Genomic DNA, 21,347 nt, shown 5'->3' with positions numbered 1-21,347 from the left:
ACTTAGAGCAGCATCACAGCTTTCCATACTCACTGACACATCCACCAACCCCACTTACCTAATTTGCGTTACAAGAAGTGTTAATGCTTTTTGATGGCTGGGTAAAGGCCCATGAACAGATGTCAGTACCCATATAACATATCTTCACTGCATGCTAACTCAAATCTAAATGTGTCCAGTGGATCCCGGAGCAAGGGATAATAGGAAAGCATGGTGACGGGCCAATGTGTAGAGCATGTTACAAAACAAAAATGGCCAAACTTTGTTAAATCTTGTCTGCCTTGCACTCAAGACACTGCCAAGCAACAACCTGTTGTGACTCAGGCCAGGTCAATAAAAATTAAAGGTTTCTGATCACAGTGGTGCTGGTTTGTTGCATTGTGTTAAAAAGCTCTTTAATGCTGGCTATGATCAAAAGGTGTAAGAATACAAAGCGAATTGCAGCTTGTTGTACTGTGTAGCTAGCGATCAGTCACCTGCCCATACTGAACCCTTTTTTACTGCTGGAAACAACCAGAGGCACGTGACTGTCAGATAAGACCATTTATCTTGGTGCTTGATACCACATGACACATTCATTCCACATCTTCCTAATGTTCATGTGGCCACAAACGCTTATGAACAGGAACAAAGGTACGGCAGAAGTATTTAGTCTTTGAGCACTTTTCTACTTCCCTCCCAATTCACAAGTTTATACACTTTTATACTTTGCTCTCAGCTGCACTGGTTAGGCTTAGGAATTAAAGGCTTACAATTAGGGTTTGAATTATTATTATGGTTACAAATTACATGGGTCAATGGTTACAAAAATCATCATGCTTACAGCTAAAATATTTTGTGGCCTACACTTTTTACTATTCATATGTCAGGATTCCCTTTGTGTCTCATCATCACTGCTTGACAAAAAACAACAGCCTGGACAATTGCATATCTTCTGTTGAGAAATGGCTGCTGATGGGGACAGTGCTTCAGCAAGTGGGAGGTGTTCTGGCATCACAAAAGAGGTCTTGTACAACATTATTTAGGTATCTTTAATGTTTTGGCTGATTTGTATACGTTTGTCCTGATATTTACCAGTATATATATATTTTTTATATCCATGTGTGCACACAAAATCTACAACAGAAATACATACCTCTGCTTTCCTGTAACGGTATTCCTAGAGAGCAGATAAGAAGTCAGAAACCTAGCTAAAGTGCCTTCACTGAATATTCTCTTCGTAGGCTGGCCAATGGCTGTGCTTCCCAGCTTTACTTGTAGTCAGCACTTTGGCCCTTTGACAGTTTCTTAGATTCCCTCTCACTCTTTGGTCTTAGGTGTTAGAGGTGTTATGTGCAAAAAGAAAGAAAAAGCAGTTGCACCTCTCTCGCTCCCTTGCTGATTTTTATGCTCTCCTGTGTTCTTAACTTTTGAAATGTCTGCTTCCTCTTCTTTGTAAGCTCCCAAACTGATTCTCTCTAAAGATTCCTTATATCTGCAGTGGACTTTTAAGAGCTCATTGACAGTAACAGACCTCAGTCCTCCAGAGCAAACTGTGCATTCTGTGGTGTTGTTGCAATGCTGAAAGGTTTAGAGGATCTGTATATAATTACTCTGCTATCTAATTAGTGAGAGTGTTGTGGAAACGCTCCACACAGGCTGATGGGACAATCAGGCATGCACAAGTTATGGGGAATGAGCGGTGTGTATGTATAGTCATGTGTGTTTGCGGACACTTGTGTGTGGATGCGGGTGTTAATGAGAGTGCGTACAAGGTTGGAGTTCAGCATCTCATCTAGGATCAAGATGAGAGGAGCTGTCTAATCCTCCTGATGTGGCGTCTTGGCCTAATTGGGATATTTACTTGGTAATTAGCAGGTGAGAAAGAGACAGTGGGAATGTAATTGGGAATCTCAGTGACGAGACAAATTATCCAGAGAGTCAGCTCCCAGGCTCCATCCTGCCTGCAGCCCATTAACTGCACCCTGGGACAGAAGAAGAGATAGAGAGAGCAGCTAAAAGAGGGGAGGAAAATGTCTGGGAAGAGAGCTGCATGGCTAGAAAAACACAAATGCCTCTAAAGACAGAAACACAAATAAAATAATCGTTTTTTTAGCTTCTATTGATGTGACACTGTGTCATTTCAAAAGAGGAGATGGCATTTTTTTTTCCTCACATTACTGCTTTACAGGTAGGCTATTAATCTCTGTCAGTTGGATCATTGTCTTCACATCTGTCCATGAGTGGTATTGAATAAACAGTGCCTTTGATGACACAGTGCAGCTTTCAGATGGTGTGATGTCTGGCCAAGTTCCACCGAGACGGTTTAGGCTCAGTCAAACGAAAGACCTCACCCTTTGTGATTCTGTGTTTCAAATACAGTCACGGACAGCAACTACAGAACAGAACACAGGATCAGCTTTGTTTGCCCCTGGGAATCACAGTCTCAGGCTGCTGCAAACTCATGGAAGTCAAAGCAGACGAATAACTGCACACTGTTGTTTTTTTTGTTTTTTTTTCTAGTTATGTTTTCTGTTTCTGCCTTTCACAGAAAGTGTCCCAGTATACCATCATCGTGCAAGCTACGGATATGGAGGGCAACCTGAACTTTGGCCTTTCCAACACAGCCACTGCCATCATCACTGTCACGGACATCAACGACAACCCTCCCATGCTGACCTCCAGAACTGTGAGTTAGCACAAATAAGGGAGTGTGGAGAGGGGGGCAATTTAGAGACGCGGAAGGGGATGGGTTCAGAGAAGAGGGTGGAAATGATAATAATGCTGGAGGAAAAAGACATGAGAGAAATATATCTGAAGCAGAAGACAGGGCAGGAGGAGGAAATAAGGGTAAAATGAAAGCAGTAAAATGAGAAAAGAAGTTAAGTTTCAGTTTAATTTTATTGTTTTACCACTAAATCACGATTTTAAAAAAAACAAAAAAAACATCTCTGAGCAATTTAAATACACAGCAAGCTAGAAATTTCCTTTGAGCAAGTGCATGTCTACAATACAGTGTTAGTGTATGTTGTTTTAGAAAAGATCTGCTCAAGGAAAGTGAGGGAGATTTTTGAGGTGCACAGTACTTACTCATATCCTTGTAGAGGACACACATGCACACACAAACTCACACAATGAATGGTTAATCCATATTATTGACTTTCATCAGCAAGGAAACCACAACCAGCAAATGGTTAATGACTGTTATCAAGATAGTGATATTTAGACTGATGATTGCATTACAGAAGGTCATTACTGAGAGCAAGGTAAAATTAAAAGACCAATGTAATATGTTGCATGTTATTTAAGATATCAAGGTAGCGGTGCAATTTGGCGAGATGATCACTAAATTAATTAGGAAGGCAGGAGATTTCCCTTTTGACTCGCGCTTTAAGTATTTTTGACAGTGGTGCTGCAGGTTCAGCTGTCTAAAAGGAGCAGCTGAGGTAGCAGCAGTGTCTCAGTCATAACTGAACTGATGCACAGACATGCATCAGTTTTGTTTCACAAAATAAAGATGGTAAACATTAGAGCCAGGTTTCCTGTTCTCTAGTGGTATGTCAAGATGAAGAATTTTGTAAAGTGTCAGTGCTGTTGGAGGTGTCAGGATTATTCATGATGTCTGCCTTCCTATCAGAAGTGATGAGAGCATCGGCCTGTTGGGTAGATAAGGTGCTTAGCTCTGCAACTGCAGGAACAGCGGCTGAGGCAGCATCAGCAATACGTTACAACGCTTAGCCGTTTGAGGTGGTAGCAGAGGAGTTGGCATTAGCATTTGCCCTGGGGGCTATTAAGACCCTTATGATGATGAGTTTGCACTGGCGCTAAGCATGTGTCAGCCATTGAGGCTCATCAGAGAACAGAGAAGCAAATGTACCATACAGAAAGAGCGCAGAGGAGGAAAACCATGCAGAGAGGACATGGGGAGCTAAATGAGAACAAGGTGAAAGAAAGAGTGAGCTGATGAGTGGACCACCATGTGGACTTGATGAAGAAAAATAGACTAAAGAAAAAGTGATGAGAAATTGATGTGAAGTGAAGAAAGAATGAGGGATTATTTAGTCCCAGGAGCAATTTTCTTCAGGAGCAGTTATAAAGCTTAGACATGCCTTGTAGTAAATCACTGGCTTTCCCTGACTCGGCACCCCCTTTTTACATTAAGATTCCCCCCCCGATAGCAGTATATTGATGATAGTGGGCAATAATAGATTGATATTCTCTAACTGTAGTCCAGCATGTTTAAGTGCATTTCCATCAGCGTCACAGGGAGAAGTTAATAGTATCACGGATATTGATGATAAACTTTAGTGGAGGTTTCGGAGTCACCATGAGCGGAGCACTTTTAACCACTCCCTTCATAAATCATCCATTTTAGTGGGGAGATAACATAAAAGCCATTTTGTTGGGAATGCAGGCCATTATGCAAATATTTAGTGTTCGCAGTAAACCCCATAGATCTTTCAACATGTCCCAGAAATACAAAGTTTGGGGAATTTGTCTTTAATGTTGGTGATTAATATTTCATCACGCCTATCAGAAGCTGGCCTATTTTTCAAGTAGGCAAAGGGCGATGTATGTGTGCAGTTGTGATTTCTGGTTCTGGGTGATTATTGCATTATGTCTGTGATTCAGACAGATGAGTTGAAATGAACAAAAAAATCATGTATTTTGTGTGTTTTTGCCTACTCTACTGCAACAATGTTACTCATATGGTGTTGTAGGATACTCTGCAAGAGTATTTCTCTGCAGGATTCTCTGCAGCGCCTTTTTGGCCTCCTCCAGGTTTACTCTTCACAGAGTTCATATGATGAAGTTCCCTGTCACTTCTCTGCACTCTTTCTACCTTCCTTTGCTTCCTTTAGCCTTTCCCTCTGCCAGAATAGTGACAAATGGGCAAGGGTGCTGGCAAGAGGTGTGATGTCAAGTGTTGTGAGAAAGCCAACTGTACTCTTTGCCAATCACAATCAGAAAACTCCCCCTCCCTTCTAGTGGTCCAGCAGTTGGAGACAAGATACATGATCACAGAAATGAAAACTGCCTTATCAAAGGAAGTTAGAGTCTCTGCTTAAGGACGATCTTCAAACAACTCAGTTTTGAAACTATCACAGGCAGCAAAACTAGAACCACTAGAACCAAAGTAATGTTCATCTGCTAAATAAGTTAAGAGACTTTTCTACCAACATGGTTTAGGTCTTGTATTTGCACCAGTTTCGACATGGAACAAATCACCCTCTAGCAGAGCAACATGATTTGACTGCAGCACCAGGTCTAAGTGCAGAATACAGTTTGCATTTAGGAGTAGAGTCCTTTGTTGCAGTTCAACACATGCCCAGCTGTATCTTAAGATAACCACCACAAAGTTCATCATAAAAACGAAAAGAGAAGAATTTAGCTGAATATACTGGTTAGTTGGAAATGTACTCTTAAATACTATACAGTGTAGAAATGCTGTGCTTTTCTGGAAAAGGTTTGGATCCGCTGCTTTCCTCAGCTTGAACTTGCATTGTCTACATCAGAACTATTCACACATTTTAAGCAGAATTGCAAACTAAAATTATAAATGCTTACAAAGCTCCATGATTAGAAATCAATTGGTGCAACATTCTTTGAGACTCACAGTTGGCCTCCTGTACCTATGTTTTCTAGCTGACATTGACTGTATGACAAAAAAAAAGTTTTTATGGGTGCAAAATTCAAATGCTACTATTTAATGTAAGGCTGCTTAAGTGAAATTTTCTGTGAAAAGATAATAAAACAAGAAATTTCCAAGTGCTGTACTGATAATCAGAGTTGTGGTGGATCCAGTAAAGCCTTCCATCATAACAGGTAACACTTTCCATTGTCATATGCTAGAAAAGAAGAGTAGGGACTCCCAAAAGAATCTAAAATTTTTATTTTATTGAATTGACATCGGGGAGTCCATGGACCAAATCACAGTAATAAACTACACAAGCACACACATACAAATACTCGCTCTGACAACAGCATATGACAGCCTGCCTACTTATCCAAAGCAGGCAGTGCATCAAGACCACCCGGACTTGTCTGTTGTCTTAAGAATGTCATTGAGTCTCTGAACAGCTCTCCTGACGCAGCCCTCTAATCTGCCCGGTGCTGTCGGCTGTTTGCTGGGTGATGTGAAGGTTGCCAGGCAGGGTATTATGGTCTGTTGAAGTGTTTGGTTTGTGGCTTTGCTCTTTGATATCCTACACACACATAAGAGGCTCAGTGGCTCATCCACGCCTGTTACCCATGGTGACACGGTGACTGCATGGTGCTACATGCCTGTTGCCTCCAGATGAGTTGAAGGCATGCCATGCTCTGACCTCATGTCACTGGTTAAGACTTGATGGGCTGTTTATGGGGGTGGGGCAGCGGCCATCTTGGGTTTAACAGGGTTGCTGATAGAGTCGATGTCAATTATGCCCTGAGCCTGTACAGACAAATAACAATCCCCACCATAACAGACACATGACAGACGATGGCTCACTCCTCATCAGGCTTATCAGGACAAAGCACATGTGTTTGTACAGCACAGGGACAAGTAAAAACCTCTTACATATACTCAGACAGATGTTTTAAGCCTCTCCTAGCTAGCTCTTTTCTGTTCATCCATTTTTGTTCCTCCCTTGTCACTGTGGACTTCAAAGGAATTAAACATTACTTCTCATCAGGGATGGGTACAAATAATGTAGAAAACATTTAAAGTAGAACAACACCCCTATGTGCATGTGCTTGCTGGCACGCAAGCTGTGTTTACTGCTTGTTTACCACTCAGCTGTGGTGAAATTGCGATCTGTTATTCAACCTGAAAAATGTGGAATGGTAACTGTTTCCATCAAGAAAAAGGCTGAGTGAATCCTAGAAATAATGGAAGAAATGTTTTATAAGTTCACATGTTACTCTTTTTTTCTGCAGTTTTCCGGTGAGGTCCCAGAAAACCATGTGGATGTTGTTGTGGCTAATCTAACGGTTATAGATGCTGACCAACCGCACTCACCGAACTGGAATGCCATCTACAGGATAATCAGTGGAGACCCGTCTGGGCACTTCACCATCCGCACTGATCCGGTCACCAATGATGGCATGGTTACTGTGGTGAAGGTAAGTTGCCAGCTTGTCATAACATGCTCAGCCTCTGGCCTTATAGAAGTCCCGGTGGAAGAAAATGTCATCTCTTTCTCTGTTGAATGTCAGATCCCCCTGGATTTAGGTACAAGTTATAATGATACAGTAGACTACAGAGTTAAATAGGGACAGGCTGGGCTCTTTGCCTTTCATATGTCCCTTTATGTCCAAAAGAGGGATTGGAGGCTGCTCTGCCCTTCAGAAAAAGCACATGCATCCGGCTCACAGACTTAAATACAATGGCTGGTGAGACCAGAGTAGCAAATTAGGTATTGATTTCTCAATTACAAAGGCAACGGTTTTATACACTCATAATGTTCTAGCTGCTGCGGTAAATGACAGCAGCAACAAAGCCATGTCTTGTTACAACCTGCTATGTTAGTAGTTGACCTCTCAGAGGCAGGTTGTTCAGAGGGTTTGAGCCAATTATGGGGAAAAATACAAAAAAGAAAAGAAAAGAAAAAAACCGCACACAATTATTTGTGTATGTTTTTGAGCCATAGTTGTTTATCCCGTTTAAGAGCCTTCAAGACTAACATTTGTGTGTGCATTCATGGGTGGGCTGGTGTGAAAATTTTTACCATCTTGCTGGCATTTCCTAGAAATAACTTATTTATAAAGGTGACCCTCAGGATCCACGGGTGTTTTCACAATGTTTCTGACTCCTGCAAGTCTCATCTCACATCATAAAATAATGTTAAGAAATAGCAATAACATGTCCTCATAATTCCCACTGCACCCTGAGCAAGAAGCACTTCTATTTTGCTTCCCTTCATTATCTGTCGATGACTGCCTTTAATAATCCATTCCATTCATTTTCAGTGAAACCAGTAGGCAGCTGGGTAGCCATAAGCTTGCATGGAGACCCATGGGAGGTTATCAGGAAATCATAAAAGAAGAGACAGGACACCCCCTGAGAGGAAACAAGCAATAGACTGTCTCAACAAATAAACAGAGGGGCTTTGGCTCGCTCTGGGAAAAGGAAGACAAAACATTCACTCCGGACAACTTGTGACAGATAAAGTCAAGAAGCCACAAGAAGGCTCTGTCTAGTTGGTCCTACTTTTACCGAGGCACCAAGGGCTGCTTGTACAGCCACATGGTATCACACAGACACCCAGTTACACATCAGTCTTCCACAAAGAACCTGAGCTTCTGCGCGAACAAGGCATGGGGTCCTAACCAGAACATGGCACACATTTCCACTACTCACTGAGGAGTTTATGAGACGGCTTCTCATTTTGCCACTGAGTAATCAAGCTAGCTCACAAACAGGCACACCTAAAAACACACATGTAGAGTCACTTGGTTCGAATGAGTCATTAAGATGTGTAAATCACAGATTATGTTAAACACAGAGGATGACAGGGGGAGCAGAGAGGAGGAGAGAAGTGAGCTGAAGACCGATTTCCAAGGATTGAGAAATGTAGCCCACAGAAAGTATAGATCACAGAAAGCTGGCATAGGGCAGAGGTTAGAAGGCGGAGGATGGTGTGAAGTTAGAGTCCAGGGGAGCAAATTAGTTTAAAGGGAAAGAGAGAAATAGGCAAAGGGATTCAGAGAAGATGTAAGATGTGAAATCTCATAGGCAAAAGATGGAAGCCGTGTTATTGACCTCTCACCCTTATGGCTTCCCTCAGGCTGTGTGAGTCTGAGTAAGTATGTGTGTGTTTTGGTTAGCCTTCAGCTATACGCTAGACCTCCCTGTGCTCTGAATACCACTGGTTTAAGATCAAAGGACCATGTGCGTGGTTAGCTTGTAAATGGGTTCCCAGTGCGCCATGGAGTCACACACAAATACACACTTGTGTGCTTACATTTACTGGACCTACCGGCATACAAATGCACAGTCAAACTGTTGCACCAGCTAACATGCACAGAAGCAATTGCACTCATGTGCTCTTGTCAACCAATCTCCCTGATTAATGATGCTTTTCATGTGCTCTTAGAGTGTCCACCGATAGCACTGAAGCAGTGCGATATCCAGATATGCTCCAAGTATTCAACATCATCATCAAACACAAGCTTTGTAGCAGTAATCATCATCAGACTGTTTAGAAATGTGCCAGTAGTGCCTACAAGCAGCATATTTGTTCTCCTTGTATTCCTTTGCTTGGTGTTGTCATCATTAACAGAGCACAAAAGTGTCTCTCTGGTTTAAGCTCAGCTGTCACAAAAGGCAGAACTATAGCAACAACCTATGAATGCTCTCGGTTGTCTTTCATGTATGTTTGTGTTGCTTCTTGATGGGGCCACTGAACATGGCGTGTGTTCATTTACCACGTCCGTTATAATCAAGCCAGGGACAGGGAGAAAATAGACATCTGATAAGGGTATTTATACAAAAATGAACAAGTTTGTTGTTCAACCACTGTGCTGGAATACTTGACATGATTCGTTCAAACAAGGTTTTATTGGCAACAGGGAAAAATGCTATTTGTAGTTGTAATAATTAGACCATGTACAACGAGTTTAATTTTCTTATGGGCTACTTTTGTAACTGTTACAGTGAACACGTTCCACAGTATTATGGCTCATTTACTGTTTCACTTAAGGAAAGGATATAGAGATACAGATACAGCCTAAAAACAATGTTACCCCTCACAAATATTGTATTGCCACTCACAATATTATCTTTTACTTCAAACAATCTCATAAAGGTGGATTTTTATGTGCTTTACAGAAGTTTATTGAATGCCTTTTACCCTTTTTTACATGGGTAGATATTCCACTTCAATTTTAGGTGGGGGAACAATAAACAGAAACATTTTCAAGACCCAATGTTGAGGGGGATCTTCGTGTCGGTAGTTTTAGTCATTAATTATTCTCCTGTCTCCTGATCAGTAATTTGAAGTCTCAGCTTTTGACCTTCACTCTGATTCTTTCTCCTCTCTCACAGAATCTGAACAGTGTCTCTCTTTGAACAGACCCACACTTATTTACCTACACAGAAATGCCGAGGTTCAGCACAACACTAAGACTGCTGCCTTTAAAGTTTTAAACTTTTAACTTTTAAAGATCAACAAATCCATCCAAGACTGCATGCTTCCCTCTGACTGTCCCCATGTGAGCCCAACTCTGTTCTCTGTGTCACTTTCTCCTGAAAGTGGAACACCATTATGAAGCGTTTTCATTAAAACTTTTGTCCTTTCTTATAACGACTTTGTCAAACTGTCTTAACTATCACCAGGGGCCTTTTGCTGACTCAGCATTTTAGTCCTCTGAAAAATGACTGGATGTCTGGGAGGTGGGGAGGTATGGGTAAAAAATTGGACTGGAAAGAGTAAGAACCGCTGTGATGAATCAGAGGGGCGTGGGTTAATCTTTTAAAACGATCTAACCCACTTTTTACTTTGAGGATTAGCGTGGCTTCTTCAAATGCATTATATTGTATCATGTAAAATGATAACAGCTCACAATGTTCACAGTGATATATTGCTTTGGACAATTAACTGTTTTTTTTCCGGATTGGAGGAGACATGCCTCCAAATCCCACTTATGCTTGATTGGAACAAGAGAAGACAGCCTTCTGTCTTACAAGGAAATATGCAAAGACAGACTACACAAAAATGCAAGATTCACGTAGAGAAGCAGGACTGAAGGTCTTTGTGTCAGTTTAACATTCTTTCTTTCACACAGTTTCAAACTTTTTGTTTCCTCCTGCAGCCAGTAGACTTTGAGATGAACCGTGCCTTCATGCTGACGGTAGTGGTGTCTAACCAGGCCCACCTCGCCAGTGGCATCCAGTCCTCTCTCCAGTCCACAGCTGGAGTCACCATATCTGTCCAGGACGTCAACGAACCTCCTTATTTCCCCACGAACCCAAAACACATCCGGTTTGAGGAAGGGGTTCCAGCGGGCACCAGCCTGACGACCTTCTCAGCATCCGATCCCGACCGACTTCAGATGCAGCAGACAATCAGGTAGTGGAGGATTACTGAATGAAAAATCAGCATGCATAGTGTCATACAGTATATCATCTGTTTAAATTTCAGAAAATTCAATCTTTTTCATAAGGTTGCTTTCCTGACACAGACTATTCTGAATTAACTGGTCTTTAAGTACAATTCTGGTGAAAATATACCACCTGTAACCAGCAGTGGGATAAAAAGCCTCCTAGATATGTTTCAGGTCAGTTGTTATGGGTCAGAGTTCAACAAAGGGAATATATATTGGTTTTACCCGTACCTCATAGTCCTACTTTGTGAGGTTTATGAGCTAATGGAGAGTTATGAGTAAGGAGGGTATAGAGGTTAATAGGGAGCAATAGCTTCGAGGATATGCAGAAGTGTGTGAATTCTGTGCGTCACATGAGCACATACATGCAGCGGAACACATATATAAAACAAGAGGACAGAACAAAAGAGAGTGAAGAGGGGGAGGGAAAGAGAACAGCTGGCTCAAGCCCAAGCACCTGACACTGCATTATGTCCACCTGCAGTGTTCTTTCCCTGCTCTCAGCCTCTATGGATTTTAAATGTAAACCAACCTTTAAATGACCAGCAAACCTTTCCTCAGTCCAGCTGTCAGCTTGTCAGGAGTGGTAACTACACTGCTGCCTTTCAAAAATTAGAGGTAATGTAAAAGAAATACTTAGTTTGGAATAGGAAAGAGAAGATTTTTGATTCAATGTGTGTGTGTATGCATTGTAATGAATGTATTGGGGTGATTTGTAATAGGCATAGAAGAAGTACGCAATTGAGATGATAACACGGGTGCTTGGTGTGACATTAATGCCACTTCCTTCCAGCCACCTCACACTCCTACAGCTTCTTCCTTTTCATTTCTCGGAAGGGGGGACAGATCTAAACAAATTTCCCAGCTAATTTCACAGCAAATGAGAGTAAATTGGGTGTACATAATAATTTAGGGAAATGCCAAAATCACCAGCTGGGCTCTCTTCCCTTCTCACTAACCTTTTTCTGTCTCTCTCTCTCACTCTCTATATTTTCATTTCCCTGTATCTTCAGTCCCTGGTTTCCACCGTTCCATTGTTCCTCTCCTCTCAACACATAAGGAACAAGGGCTGAAAGTAGCAAATCTACCACCTCATTTATTTAGATTGATCTGGAAAGGATCACCATCAATCCCACTGCTTTTCAACATTTCCATAGAGGGCATCCTCTGTTGCTGTTATGTGAGGACATACATCTTTCTCAACTTTTTATTATTATTATTATTATCACTAAACTGAACTGATTTTGGTGCACATAACTCCACACAAATGGGTGCAGTTTTGATTTCAAAAGCGGTGGGAAGAGCAGTCGCCCGCCAGTCAGAAGGTCGGTGGTTTGACTCCGGCTTCCCTGGGCCACATGTCGAAGAGTCCTTGGGCAAGACACTGAACCCCACGTTGCCTACCGATGCATCCATCGGTGTATGGATGTGTGTGAACGACTAGGAAGCACGTAGTTACGTATAGACGAAGACGCGCTCTATGAGCGTGTGTGAATGGATGAATGTGGCATGCAGTGTTAGAAGCGCTTTGAGTGGTCAGCTATACTAGAAAAGCATCATACAAGTACAGTCCATTTATAAAAGTTGTAAAAGCCAACATATCTATAGCTGATATATTTATAGGAAACCAAAAGTCAAAAGTAAGGTGAAAAAGGCCTAAGGGACTATGACGGGAGGGAGGCAGAAAGGAACTGAGGATAGTGTGTGGACTCCAGGTCAAGGTTTTGACTTGGCAGGTGCTTATCAAAAACAGGGCAGACTGGCAGTGTCCTGTTGTGGTCAGGGAAGTGTGTACATGAGGAAAGGAGGGGGAGAGAGCGTGAGGCGTCATGCATCACCTGTCAGACACCCAACCAGTAAGGTCAAAATAGGGGACTGGAGACACTGGCATAAATGATTACCCAAACCACCTTGGCTGAGCTCGAGACATGCATTTTTCATCCTCAGGGTCGGGGGTTTGAAAAATAAATGTCATGCTCCTCCCCGCTGCTTGCTAGGATCACTAACCTGCCAGGCCTAATCATACATCCAGCTGTACACCTACCAGTTCCCAAATGAGAGGAGCTTTCTGGTGGAGAAGAGACTGGGAGAGCATTGGAAATTAGACACAGGAAGAAATAGCAAAGCCTTCGAAAACAGTCTAAAATAGAAAACATTTTCTATTAATAAATTGCTGTAGCGAGAACATAAAAAACTGTTTGCTTTTCCAAGTAGAGAAATAAATTGGCATGCCATTTTAAAAAAAACATGGTTTAACAGTTGCTCTCAAAGACCAAATTAACAGATAATTGGTGAAAAGGAGTTGCTAATTGTAATTTTGTTAATAGCAGCTTTATTTTGTTGACAATAACGTCATGTACCAGGGCCTTATTTTTCTGAACACAATTAAAGCAAATTGAAATACCAAAATCTTGAATAGAAAGCAACTTTTGGTTCATTTCATCTCTCATCCTCAAAGTTTATTAATTTCCAAATGACCAGTTGGGAGTTCCAGGTGTTTTTAATCCCTCAGAGGAGACATTTTATGGCATGTTTTTTCACAAGTTGAGACATTGTCTTAATGATATGTCTTTGACATGTTTTTGGTCAAAATACCACAAAGTGGCGATGCAACAGCTCCTTTTTCAACTGTGAATTTACACATTGATCCAGACTGAGGCTGCACGGTGGCGTGGTGGTTGGCACTGTCGCCTCACGGCATGAGGGTTCTTGGTTCACATCCCAGCTGGGGCCTTCCTGTGTAGAGTTTGTATGTGTGGGCTCTCTCTGGGTATTATGGCTTCCTCCTGCTCAAAAACATTCATGTCAGGTTAATTGGTGACTCTAAATTAACCCTAGGAGTGAGCGTGGATGGTTGTTTATCTCTTTTGTCTCTGTGTGGCCCTGTGATGGACTGGCGACTTGTCCAGGGTTGTACCCTGCATCAATATTACAGAAAAGATTTTTAGCTTACCTGAGAGCCAGCAATAATTGTAGCCTTCTCTCCACCTCTCAACGTCTTTAAAAGGCTGCTTTATCCAGGGTTTGAAGGTGTGGAAAATGTAAAAATGTTGCATTTAGGAGGAGCCCATGCTTTACTTCTCAGAGAGTCATTTGAGACCACCCTACAACTGTACTCGTCCCAGTAGTAACCTTAGGACTAAATACAATGTCAATAAAAATGCAAACTTCCAGCAGCAATGCTTGAAATGGACAGGGCCAGTCAGAGAAATGGAGTGTCCATGCCTTTAATGTGCCAATTCCATACTTTAGCTGTTAAAAAGTCCCAACAGTCTTTTTGGTTTTGTTTGTTTGTTTGATTGATTGTACCCATGCTTTCTTTGTGCCCACATAAAAGGCTTCCCACTGGAGTGACAGAAAAGATTTGTCAGTCTGACATTGCAGAAATGCAACTGGACACAGAGTAGCAAGCAGAAGGTATCGAGTCAGTCTTAATTTGAACACTTATATCTGATCATACAGCTCTGTACTTCTGAATGTCTCCTCTGTGCCTCGTTCTCCTCCCAACCCATTCCTGATCATTTCCCTTACCCTTTTATCCCAGCCTCCCACTGTGACTGGCTCAGTGACTCATTGTAGTCCTTGTGGAGATTTCACAGTCTGCCAGTTAGTGGGAGTGGGCTTGGTTTGCTTGTGTGAAACTGTCTAGAGTGTGGTAATATCATCTCTATGATCCCCTTCCCCACACTGCTCTATGCCTGGGATCATGCCCACTGCCTGCTGGGAAAATCCCACCTATGTCACTGCAGGGGAGAGATTATACTCTCTGGCCACCCCCTCCTTATTGCCACTCATCCCTCTCAGAGATTCTCTTCCATGTTAGCAGAACTGTGTGTATGTGAAATTAATTAAAAGTCAAATTAACAAGCAGGTTGTACACAAAATTATAACTGAGTACACATAAAAGCAAAGACATGGTCAAATCCGTTTCAGACTTCAAAGCTGGAGGTGCATGTCACATACAGTTAAGACATAACCTTTTTCTTAAACTTACTCTCAGTAAATTAAATTGAATTGACATTTGTTTGAGGCCAAGGTGTATATCCAGAGATGATGTTTCACATGTGAAAACACGATTGCAGCCAAGAAAGGTGGCAGCTGGACTGTGTATCACAGAGTGAATGAGACAAGGGTGAGAGGAGACACACAGGGATAAGAAAATGTATGAATACCAAGCTTGGCAAGATGAGGTGAGGCAGCATGAGTTCAGAGAGATCAAATATAACTGAAGGCATGGAACAAGCCGAAAGCATCAAAAGCCTGAGAAACGACAACAGTTAGATCAGAGTGAGATTGGGATTCAATCTTGGTGATGATCCCATGTTTCTTTTTTTGCCTTTATTCTGGAGGACTGTCATCACCTGCCACTACAGCTACATTCCTGTTTGATGATTAGCCCCAAGATCCGATCATTCTGTCTTCAAGCTACACATTACTCCTGCGTATACACACAAGTACATCTGAAAACATGCAAGCTCTAAAAACTTGCATTTATATAGCCCATACGGGCAGGTTAAGTCTTCCCCAGCTTTAAGCAAACACTTTGGAGAAAAAAGTGCAACACACACACTGGCGGTTGCAGCAGTGCTTAACTAGGGAGATAATTGACTTCACTGCTTGGTACACAAGAGTGAAAAATGAGGTGAAATTGACTATAGGCTTCAGGCTCCGCAGAAAAAGTCAATGAAGAATTAAACTGTGTGAAGGTCAGGCTGTTGTGATTTTGTGGGCCTGTGTATTTGGAGGCAATCTATATATACACAGGCACAAGAGAAAATGTGTTATTGCTTGCAGACCTGGAAATACCAACACTAACTTCTCTATTTATCCGTCCATGTGTGTTTTTAGGTATTCAAAGCTGAATGACCCTGCAGACTGGTTGTCCATCAACAGAACCAACGGTCAGATAGTAACAACAGCAGTGCTTGATCGGGAGTCCATCTACGTAAAGAGTAACATTTATGAAGCCACCTTTCTGGCTACAGACAACGGTAAGAACGGGATTTTGGTTTTCTCCCTCCTTTTTATGTCTCATTCTACAGCCTCAAATATCAAAACAAAAGTCAAAATGTATTGTAATACAGTTTCTGTTATTATAACTTTACAAAAAATGAAAGTATTTACTCAGTGAAACATTGTCTTATTAAACATATTGTTTGCATCTGGACCCTGACAGATTTGGAATATGATGATACAATCAAGCCACCTTCTTCTTCTCTGAACCAGTCACTGACTGACCTTAAACGACAAACAGGAGGAACCATTTTTGAATTTTTGATATCCAATAATTATGGAATCACAAAAATTTAAATTTCCACAACATCATATCTATCTAAACATGGATGAAGTTCAGTACAGAGTGCCTTGAATACTCATTTCAAAGTAATTCACCATTTTCTTTAGCTGCAAATGTGACTGAATGACTAAAAAAGAGTATTATATCTGAGAACAATACTATGTATCAGCCATTTGTGTAGATTTAGAGGAATTTAAGTGCACACAGCATTGAAGAGCCACACAGCTGGGCTTGACTCAGAGTAAATCCAGGATTCACACAACTGGTCACACTGTTGAGCCTCTCCTTTCTGTCTGTTTTATCTTCGGTCCGAGCCATGCTACTCACTCCCTTTCTCTCAATTTCTGTTGCATGTGTTATTTGTTCCACTTCAACGTTGAAACTCAAGCTTAACCAAGCACAAACTCAATCACAGCAAACCAATAAGTTCCTTTTTTCTCAAGTGGAATTGAGGGCTTTTTTTTTTCAAGTAAAGAGGGAATGGGTTTTTCTTTTTCCCACTAAATTGCCTTATCAGTGACATGCAGCGCACTGGTGTGTTTACTTTAAGTTGAGCCGGCCTTGAAACGCTGCCATGTTTCTAAGTTTTAGCGTCTGTGGCTGCTCTTATGTGCAGCGTTTTTATGGGAGCGTGTGTATGTGTTTACTGTGCAGCTATTTGCGATGATTGACAGTGTCAGAATGCGTAACATGCTGTGTGGATGGGAAGGAAATCGCAGTAGGTTTAGAGGCTGGCAGGCTCTTGTTGTTTGCACTTCCTCTGTATTTTTCTTGCCCTGTTATTGCCTGGCCTTCTTCATAATCGGAGCGTGTCCCATATTTTCTTGAATAACCTTTTTTTTTTGTAATTTTACCTCATCTGACCTGACTTTTTTTACTTGGTTTGGCTGATACCTGTAATTCAGGTCGTGTGTCTGTGTGAAAGAGCATGTCAGTCAGACTATGTGGGTGTTTCTGAAGTGCCAGCCATCACAACATGAGAGGGATTATGGTAAGAAGCACTATGAGACAGTAAGGATAGTAGGGCGGGACATGGTGAGGTGGTGACAACATGGTGAGAATCATGCCATGCCCACCTTCCCCCACCTCCCCCACCTTGACAAAATCAAACCATTTTGGCACCGTTTTCTCTGAAAACACCTATGGTATTGTTCATATGTGTGTGTGTGTGCGTGTGTGTGTTCTTCAAAGGGCATATGGTAGGCTGCTACGAGTCTTTTCACCATGCCTTGCGTTTCTCATCCACCAATGAAACAGGGAGTTAATACAAATCCTTTTGAGGAATTTACACAAACATAATTATTTATTTAGCTGGTTAAAACCCACATAATTCTCCTATCAGCTGTGGCAAGCTGCTTCCACATGTCCCCCATACATGGCTGGGATTAACAAACCCGCAGAATGGGAAAGCTCTGTGTGAGTGCAAATTTGTGTGGGCATATTTGTGTGATTTCTTTCTTCCCTTTTTTTTTTTTGCTAATGCATGGGTCTGTGAGTCACGTGTGTTGATAGATATGTACATGTATGTACTTTCTCATCCAATACTGCACTTTAGCTACTGCCTGCATGTGTATGCAATTGGTGCAAAAGGTCCCTGATTATGCAACTATTATGGATAAAGTTTAAGACCTTTTAATCAGGACATCTGGCTCTTGAGTGCAGCACCTCTGCGGTAGACAGATTTAAGTTCTCGTTGCATTTTAGAAAACCCAACACATTTTCTGGAAGATGGGTTTGTACTTTGCTAGTGAGGTTATCATTTTATTACATTATGAATTATTAGATTGAAAGCAATGTGTCTTTAGTTTGATTCTGCAACATTCTCAGATTTGTCATCATATTAGATTTAAAAAATTTGTTCCAACCAGTATTAGAGTAATTTTTTAGATTACATTTTTTTTTTTATCCAGACAATTACATTTTATGGAGCGACCTGCATTTGAGTTTAACCATTCAGACAGCTGGAATTGCCAACAGACTCACTTTTGGACTATCTTCTGATGCACTTTACTTGTCTTGTGGCAAATGTCTTGCTCTGTTGCCACACTTAATTGGCAGATCTGTAAGCTTTGCATAAATCTTTTATAAATTATATTGCCCAAATCTGATCCCACAGATGGGCCCTGGGGTCGCTGGAGTCCATGCAATGGCTCAGTTGTTGGGGCATGACAGGGAAATGACTCGTAATTGGTAGCTAAGGATCGCCACCCCCTGGCACACACTCAGTAAACAGCTCTAAGCTTTATACTGCTAAGTCCCCCCCCCCCTTTTTTTTCTTTTTTAGAAATTTGTGCCACATTTCCATGCTTCACTTAAGCATTCGTGCATTTTACTGCGTCAATATCTAGGTCCTGATTGTTCAAAGTGTCTGTTCTTTATTCCAAGCTCTCAATAAATGCTTTCGCTTATGCTCTGTTGCCATGTTCAATCGATGCAACAGCTTCAAAATCGTCTGTGCAGATGAGATGTAAGCGTGTCTGTGTGCAGCAGAGCACATTATTGCAGTCTGAGGCCGACAATATTGTCATTGAAACAGCACCTGGAATGGCATACCTAAAGTAGCATCGGAGCTAATTTCTCTTGTTGCTTCAACAGTTTGTTTTTTTTTCACTCCAAATGTGGACTCAGCTGCAACATTTCTGTGAAATCAAGAGCAATTATTTCCTCAAGTTTAATCGCTGCCTAATCAGCACATCTGTTAGGGAAATGTGATTGTTACTGACTTTGCGTGCAGATGTGAGAAGTCAGCTTCAGAAAGAAAACCAAGTGAGGTCACACTTACAAGGCAGTTTGATCATGATTTTACAGGATTTACATGGCCATAACGGTCTGGTTAATGGTCATAATATCTACCCAAATTATTTGTGTGTTTAGTTATCTTTCAACAGGGAGGTACATTCAAAAGCCTTCAGTGAGAATGCCGTGCAGATTTTCTCTAAAGACATGAGGACATACATGTTCGCTTAGTGTACATGGATTTATTTATCATTGTGCATGCGACAGTGAACAACTGTGTTCAGTGAAAATGTTAATACAGCAAAGAGAAGCACATTTATGTCCAAAATCATAGAACAATCTTGTGTTATTGTGTCAATACACACAGACAAGGACTTGTTTTATTGTATTACAGTCATCATTATTGTACCTAGGCCCTCTCTTGGCGACTGGATGTGCTGTGCCTGCATACGAATCAACTGTGATAGGTTCAATTTGGCTGTAAGGCCAAAAGACGCGCTGAAAAGCACAACTGTCAGAAGAATTTCTGTCAAAAGTCGAAACTCTCCCCCAGCTCTACAGTATTCCTACCTCGAACATCATCATTGCGAATGAACAATGCTCCTTTCACCTCTCCTCTGTCCCTTTTATGTATCTCTGTCTTTTCTCCTCTTTTGTTTCTTCTCTCTGCTCTGGCCTTCAACTCTTCTCTTTTCCTCTTTTCTCCCTCAGTCGTCCCTTTCACTGCACGCATCTTCTCGTGTCATCTTTTCCTCCTGTTATGATAGAATTTTTTTGTCTCCTCTTCTTGCTCCCAGGCTCTCCTCCTGCCAGCGGCACAGGTACACTGCAGATCTATCTGATAGATATTAATGACAACCCTCCAGCACTAGTACCCAGGGAATCTCAGATCTGTGAAAGGTTGAGCAAGAACGTCAACGGTGTCAACATCACTGCCGCGGATGCTGACATAGACCCCAATGCAGGACCTTTTGTCTTCGAGCTTCCCAGCTTCCCCTCTAGCATCCGACGCAACTGGACGATTTCACGGATCAGTGGTGAGGAGGTGTCGCTGACAAAGTGAAATGAAAAGAAAAATGTTTCGAGTGATGTTTTGTTTTGTTTTTTTTAACCTTTTTTTAAAATTATGATTCAAAATCAGCTATTTTGATGCGAAATTGAATTTCAGACTCAGGAACTTTTATTTCATGTGGAAATACAATATATTTGGGAAGCTTTAAGGTTTTTTCTTAAATTTGGGACTCATTCAGTGAAGTTTTTCAGCCTAAACACAGTATCCCAGATTAACAAATGTTGAGAGTATTAGGTGAAATAAAGAAAAAAAAGGAACATGGTTTCTATTTTGCCAGAAACATTCAAGCACAAACAGATTCAAGTTAAACCAGATCATATCAGTCTGGACAGATTGTCACAAGGTTATCACTCCAGATTGTGCTGTATTTTTCTGCTTACGTCTTGCCCTTCATCCAGACCAGTCTCCTGTTCTCAACCATCTCATCTTCTCAACTATCATGATGTTGCCAATATATTCAACCATAAGGATGGTGTTATTAAGCTCACGCAAAGTGCCTGCTTTCCTCCACACATGCTGCTGGGAACTATATACCAATAGTTCAATCTTTGTCCATTAGTGGTTTTCAACTTAATCCAACTGTTTAAAAATAATGGACGTTGCTGGTGTTTTGAGCACTTTCAACGCTGCAGATATTATTATCCCGTATCTTTTCCCAGAGCTGTGCTTTGACACAAACTTGTCAACATCAAGTGAAAGACCTCATGTAGATAGGCACTGAGGTAACTTTCTGAGATTAATTTAGGCACAATTTGAGTTCTGTCGAATTGTAGAAGCAACTTAACAAACCCTGATAGATATTTGATGCAGCAGAGATCGAGTGTCGTTGAGATGGGTCTGAATACTTACAGCGTGTTTCAGTTTCCTACTGAGTCCATCTAAAACTAATTTGAAACACAGAATGTGGCAAATTTCATATGAACTTAAAATATGCAGTGTACTGTATAGTAGTTGCCCTTTTCTTTCTGTCTATCTTGTTTTTTTTCTTTTTATCCGGTTTCATAGTTAAAAAGAAACTGTGATGTAAAACCAATAATATTAGACTCTAAAACTGGTTTTCAATTGGAATGAAACAAGTTACAGTTGATGTTGTTGTAGTTGTTATATTACATGATGTATAGAATTCTAAACATTTTATGGTGTTTATAATTGTATATAAAATATACTGAAAAGAATGTC

At 41.3% G+C, this 21,347-nt stretch overlaps 1 protein-coding gene across 1 annotated transcript in view; it reads left to right on the top strand.

The window, feature by feature from the left end:
- The window catches only part of LOC140272016 (cadherin-4-like), a 238,752-nt gene that overhangs the window by 207,386 nt on the left and 10,019 nt on the right, over positions 1-21,347 (top strand). The window contains exons 9-13 of the mRNA XM_072367321.1: positions 2,531-2,668; positions 6,898-7,083; positions 10,774-11,030; positions 15,913-16,055; positions 19,894-20,133. Coding sequence (XP_072223422.1) covers positions 2,531-2,668; positions 6,898-7,083; positions 10,774-11,030; positions 15,913-16,055; positions 19,894-20,133 — 964 coding nt within the window. The remainder of the gene's footprint in view (positions 1-2,530; positions 2,669-6,897; positions 7,084-10,773; positions 11,031-15,912; positions 16,056-19,893; positions 20,134-21,347) is intronic.

This window comes from Leuresthes tenuis, unplaced genomic scaffold, assembly GCF_036924035.1.
Source record: "Leuresthes tenuis unplaced genomic scaffold, fLeuTen1.0.hap1 SCAF_16, whole genome shotgun sequence".
NCBI lineage: Eukaryota > Metazoa > Chordata > Actinopteri > Atheriniformes > Atherinopsidae > Leuresthes > Leuresthes tenuis.
Note: the sequence above shows the minus strand (reverse complement) of the source record. Positions and strands in the feature narration are given on the sequence as shown.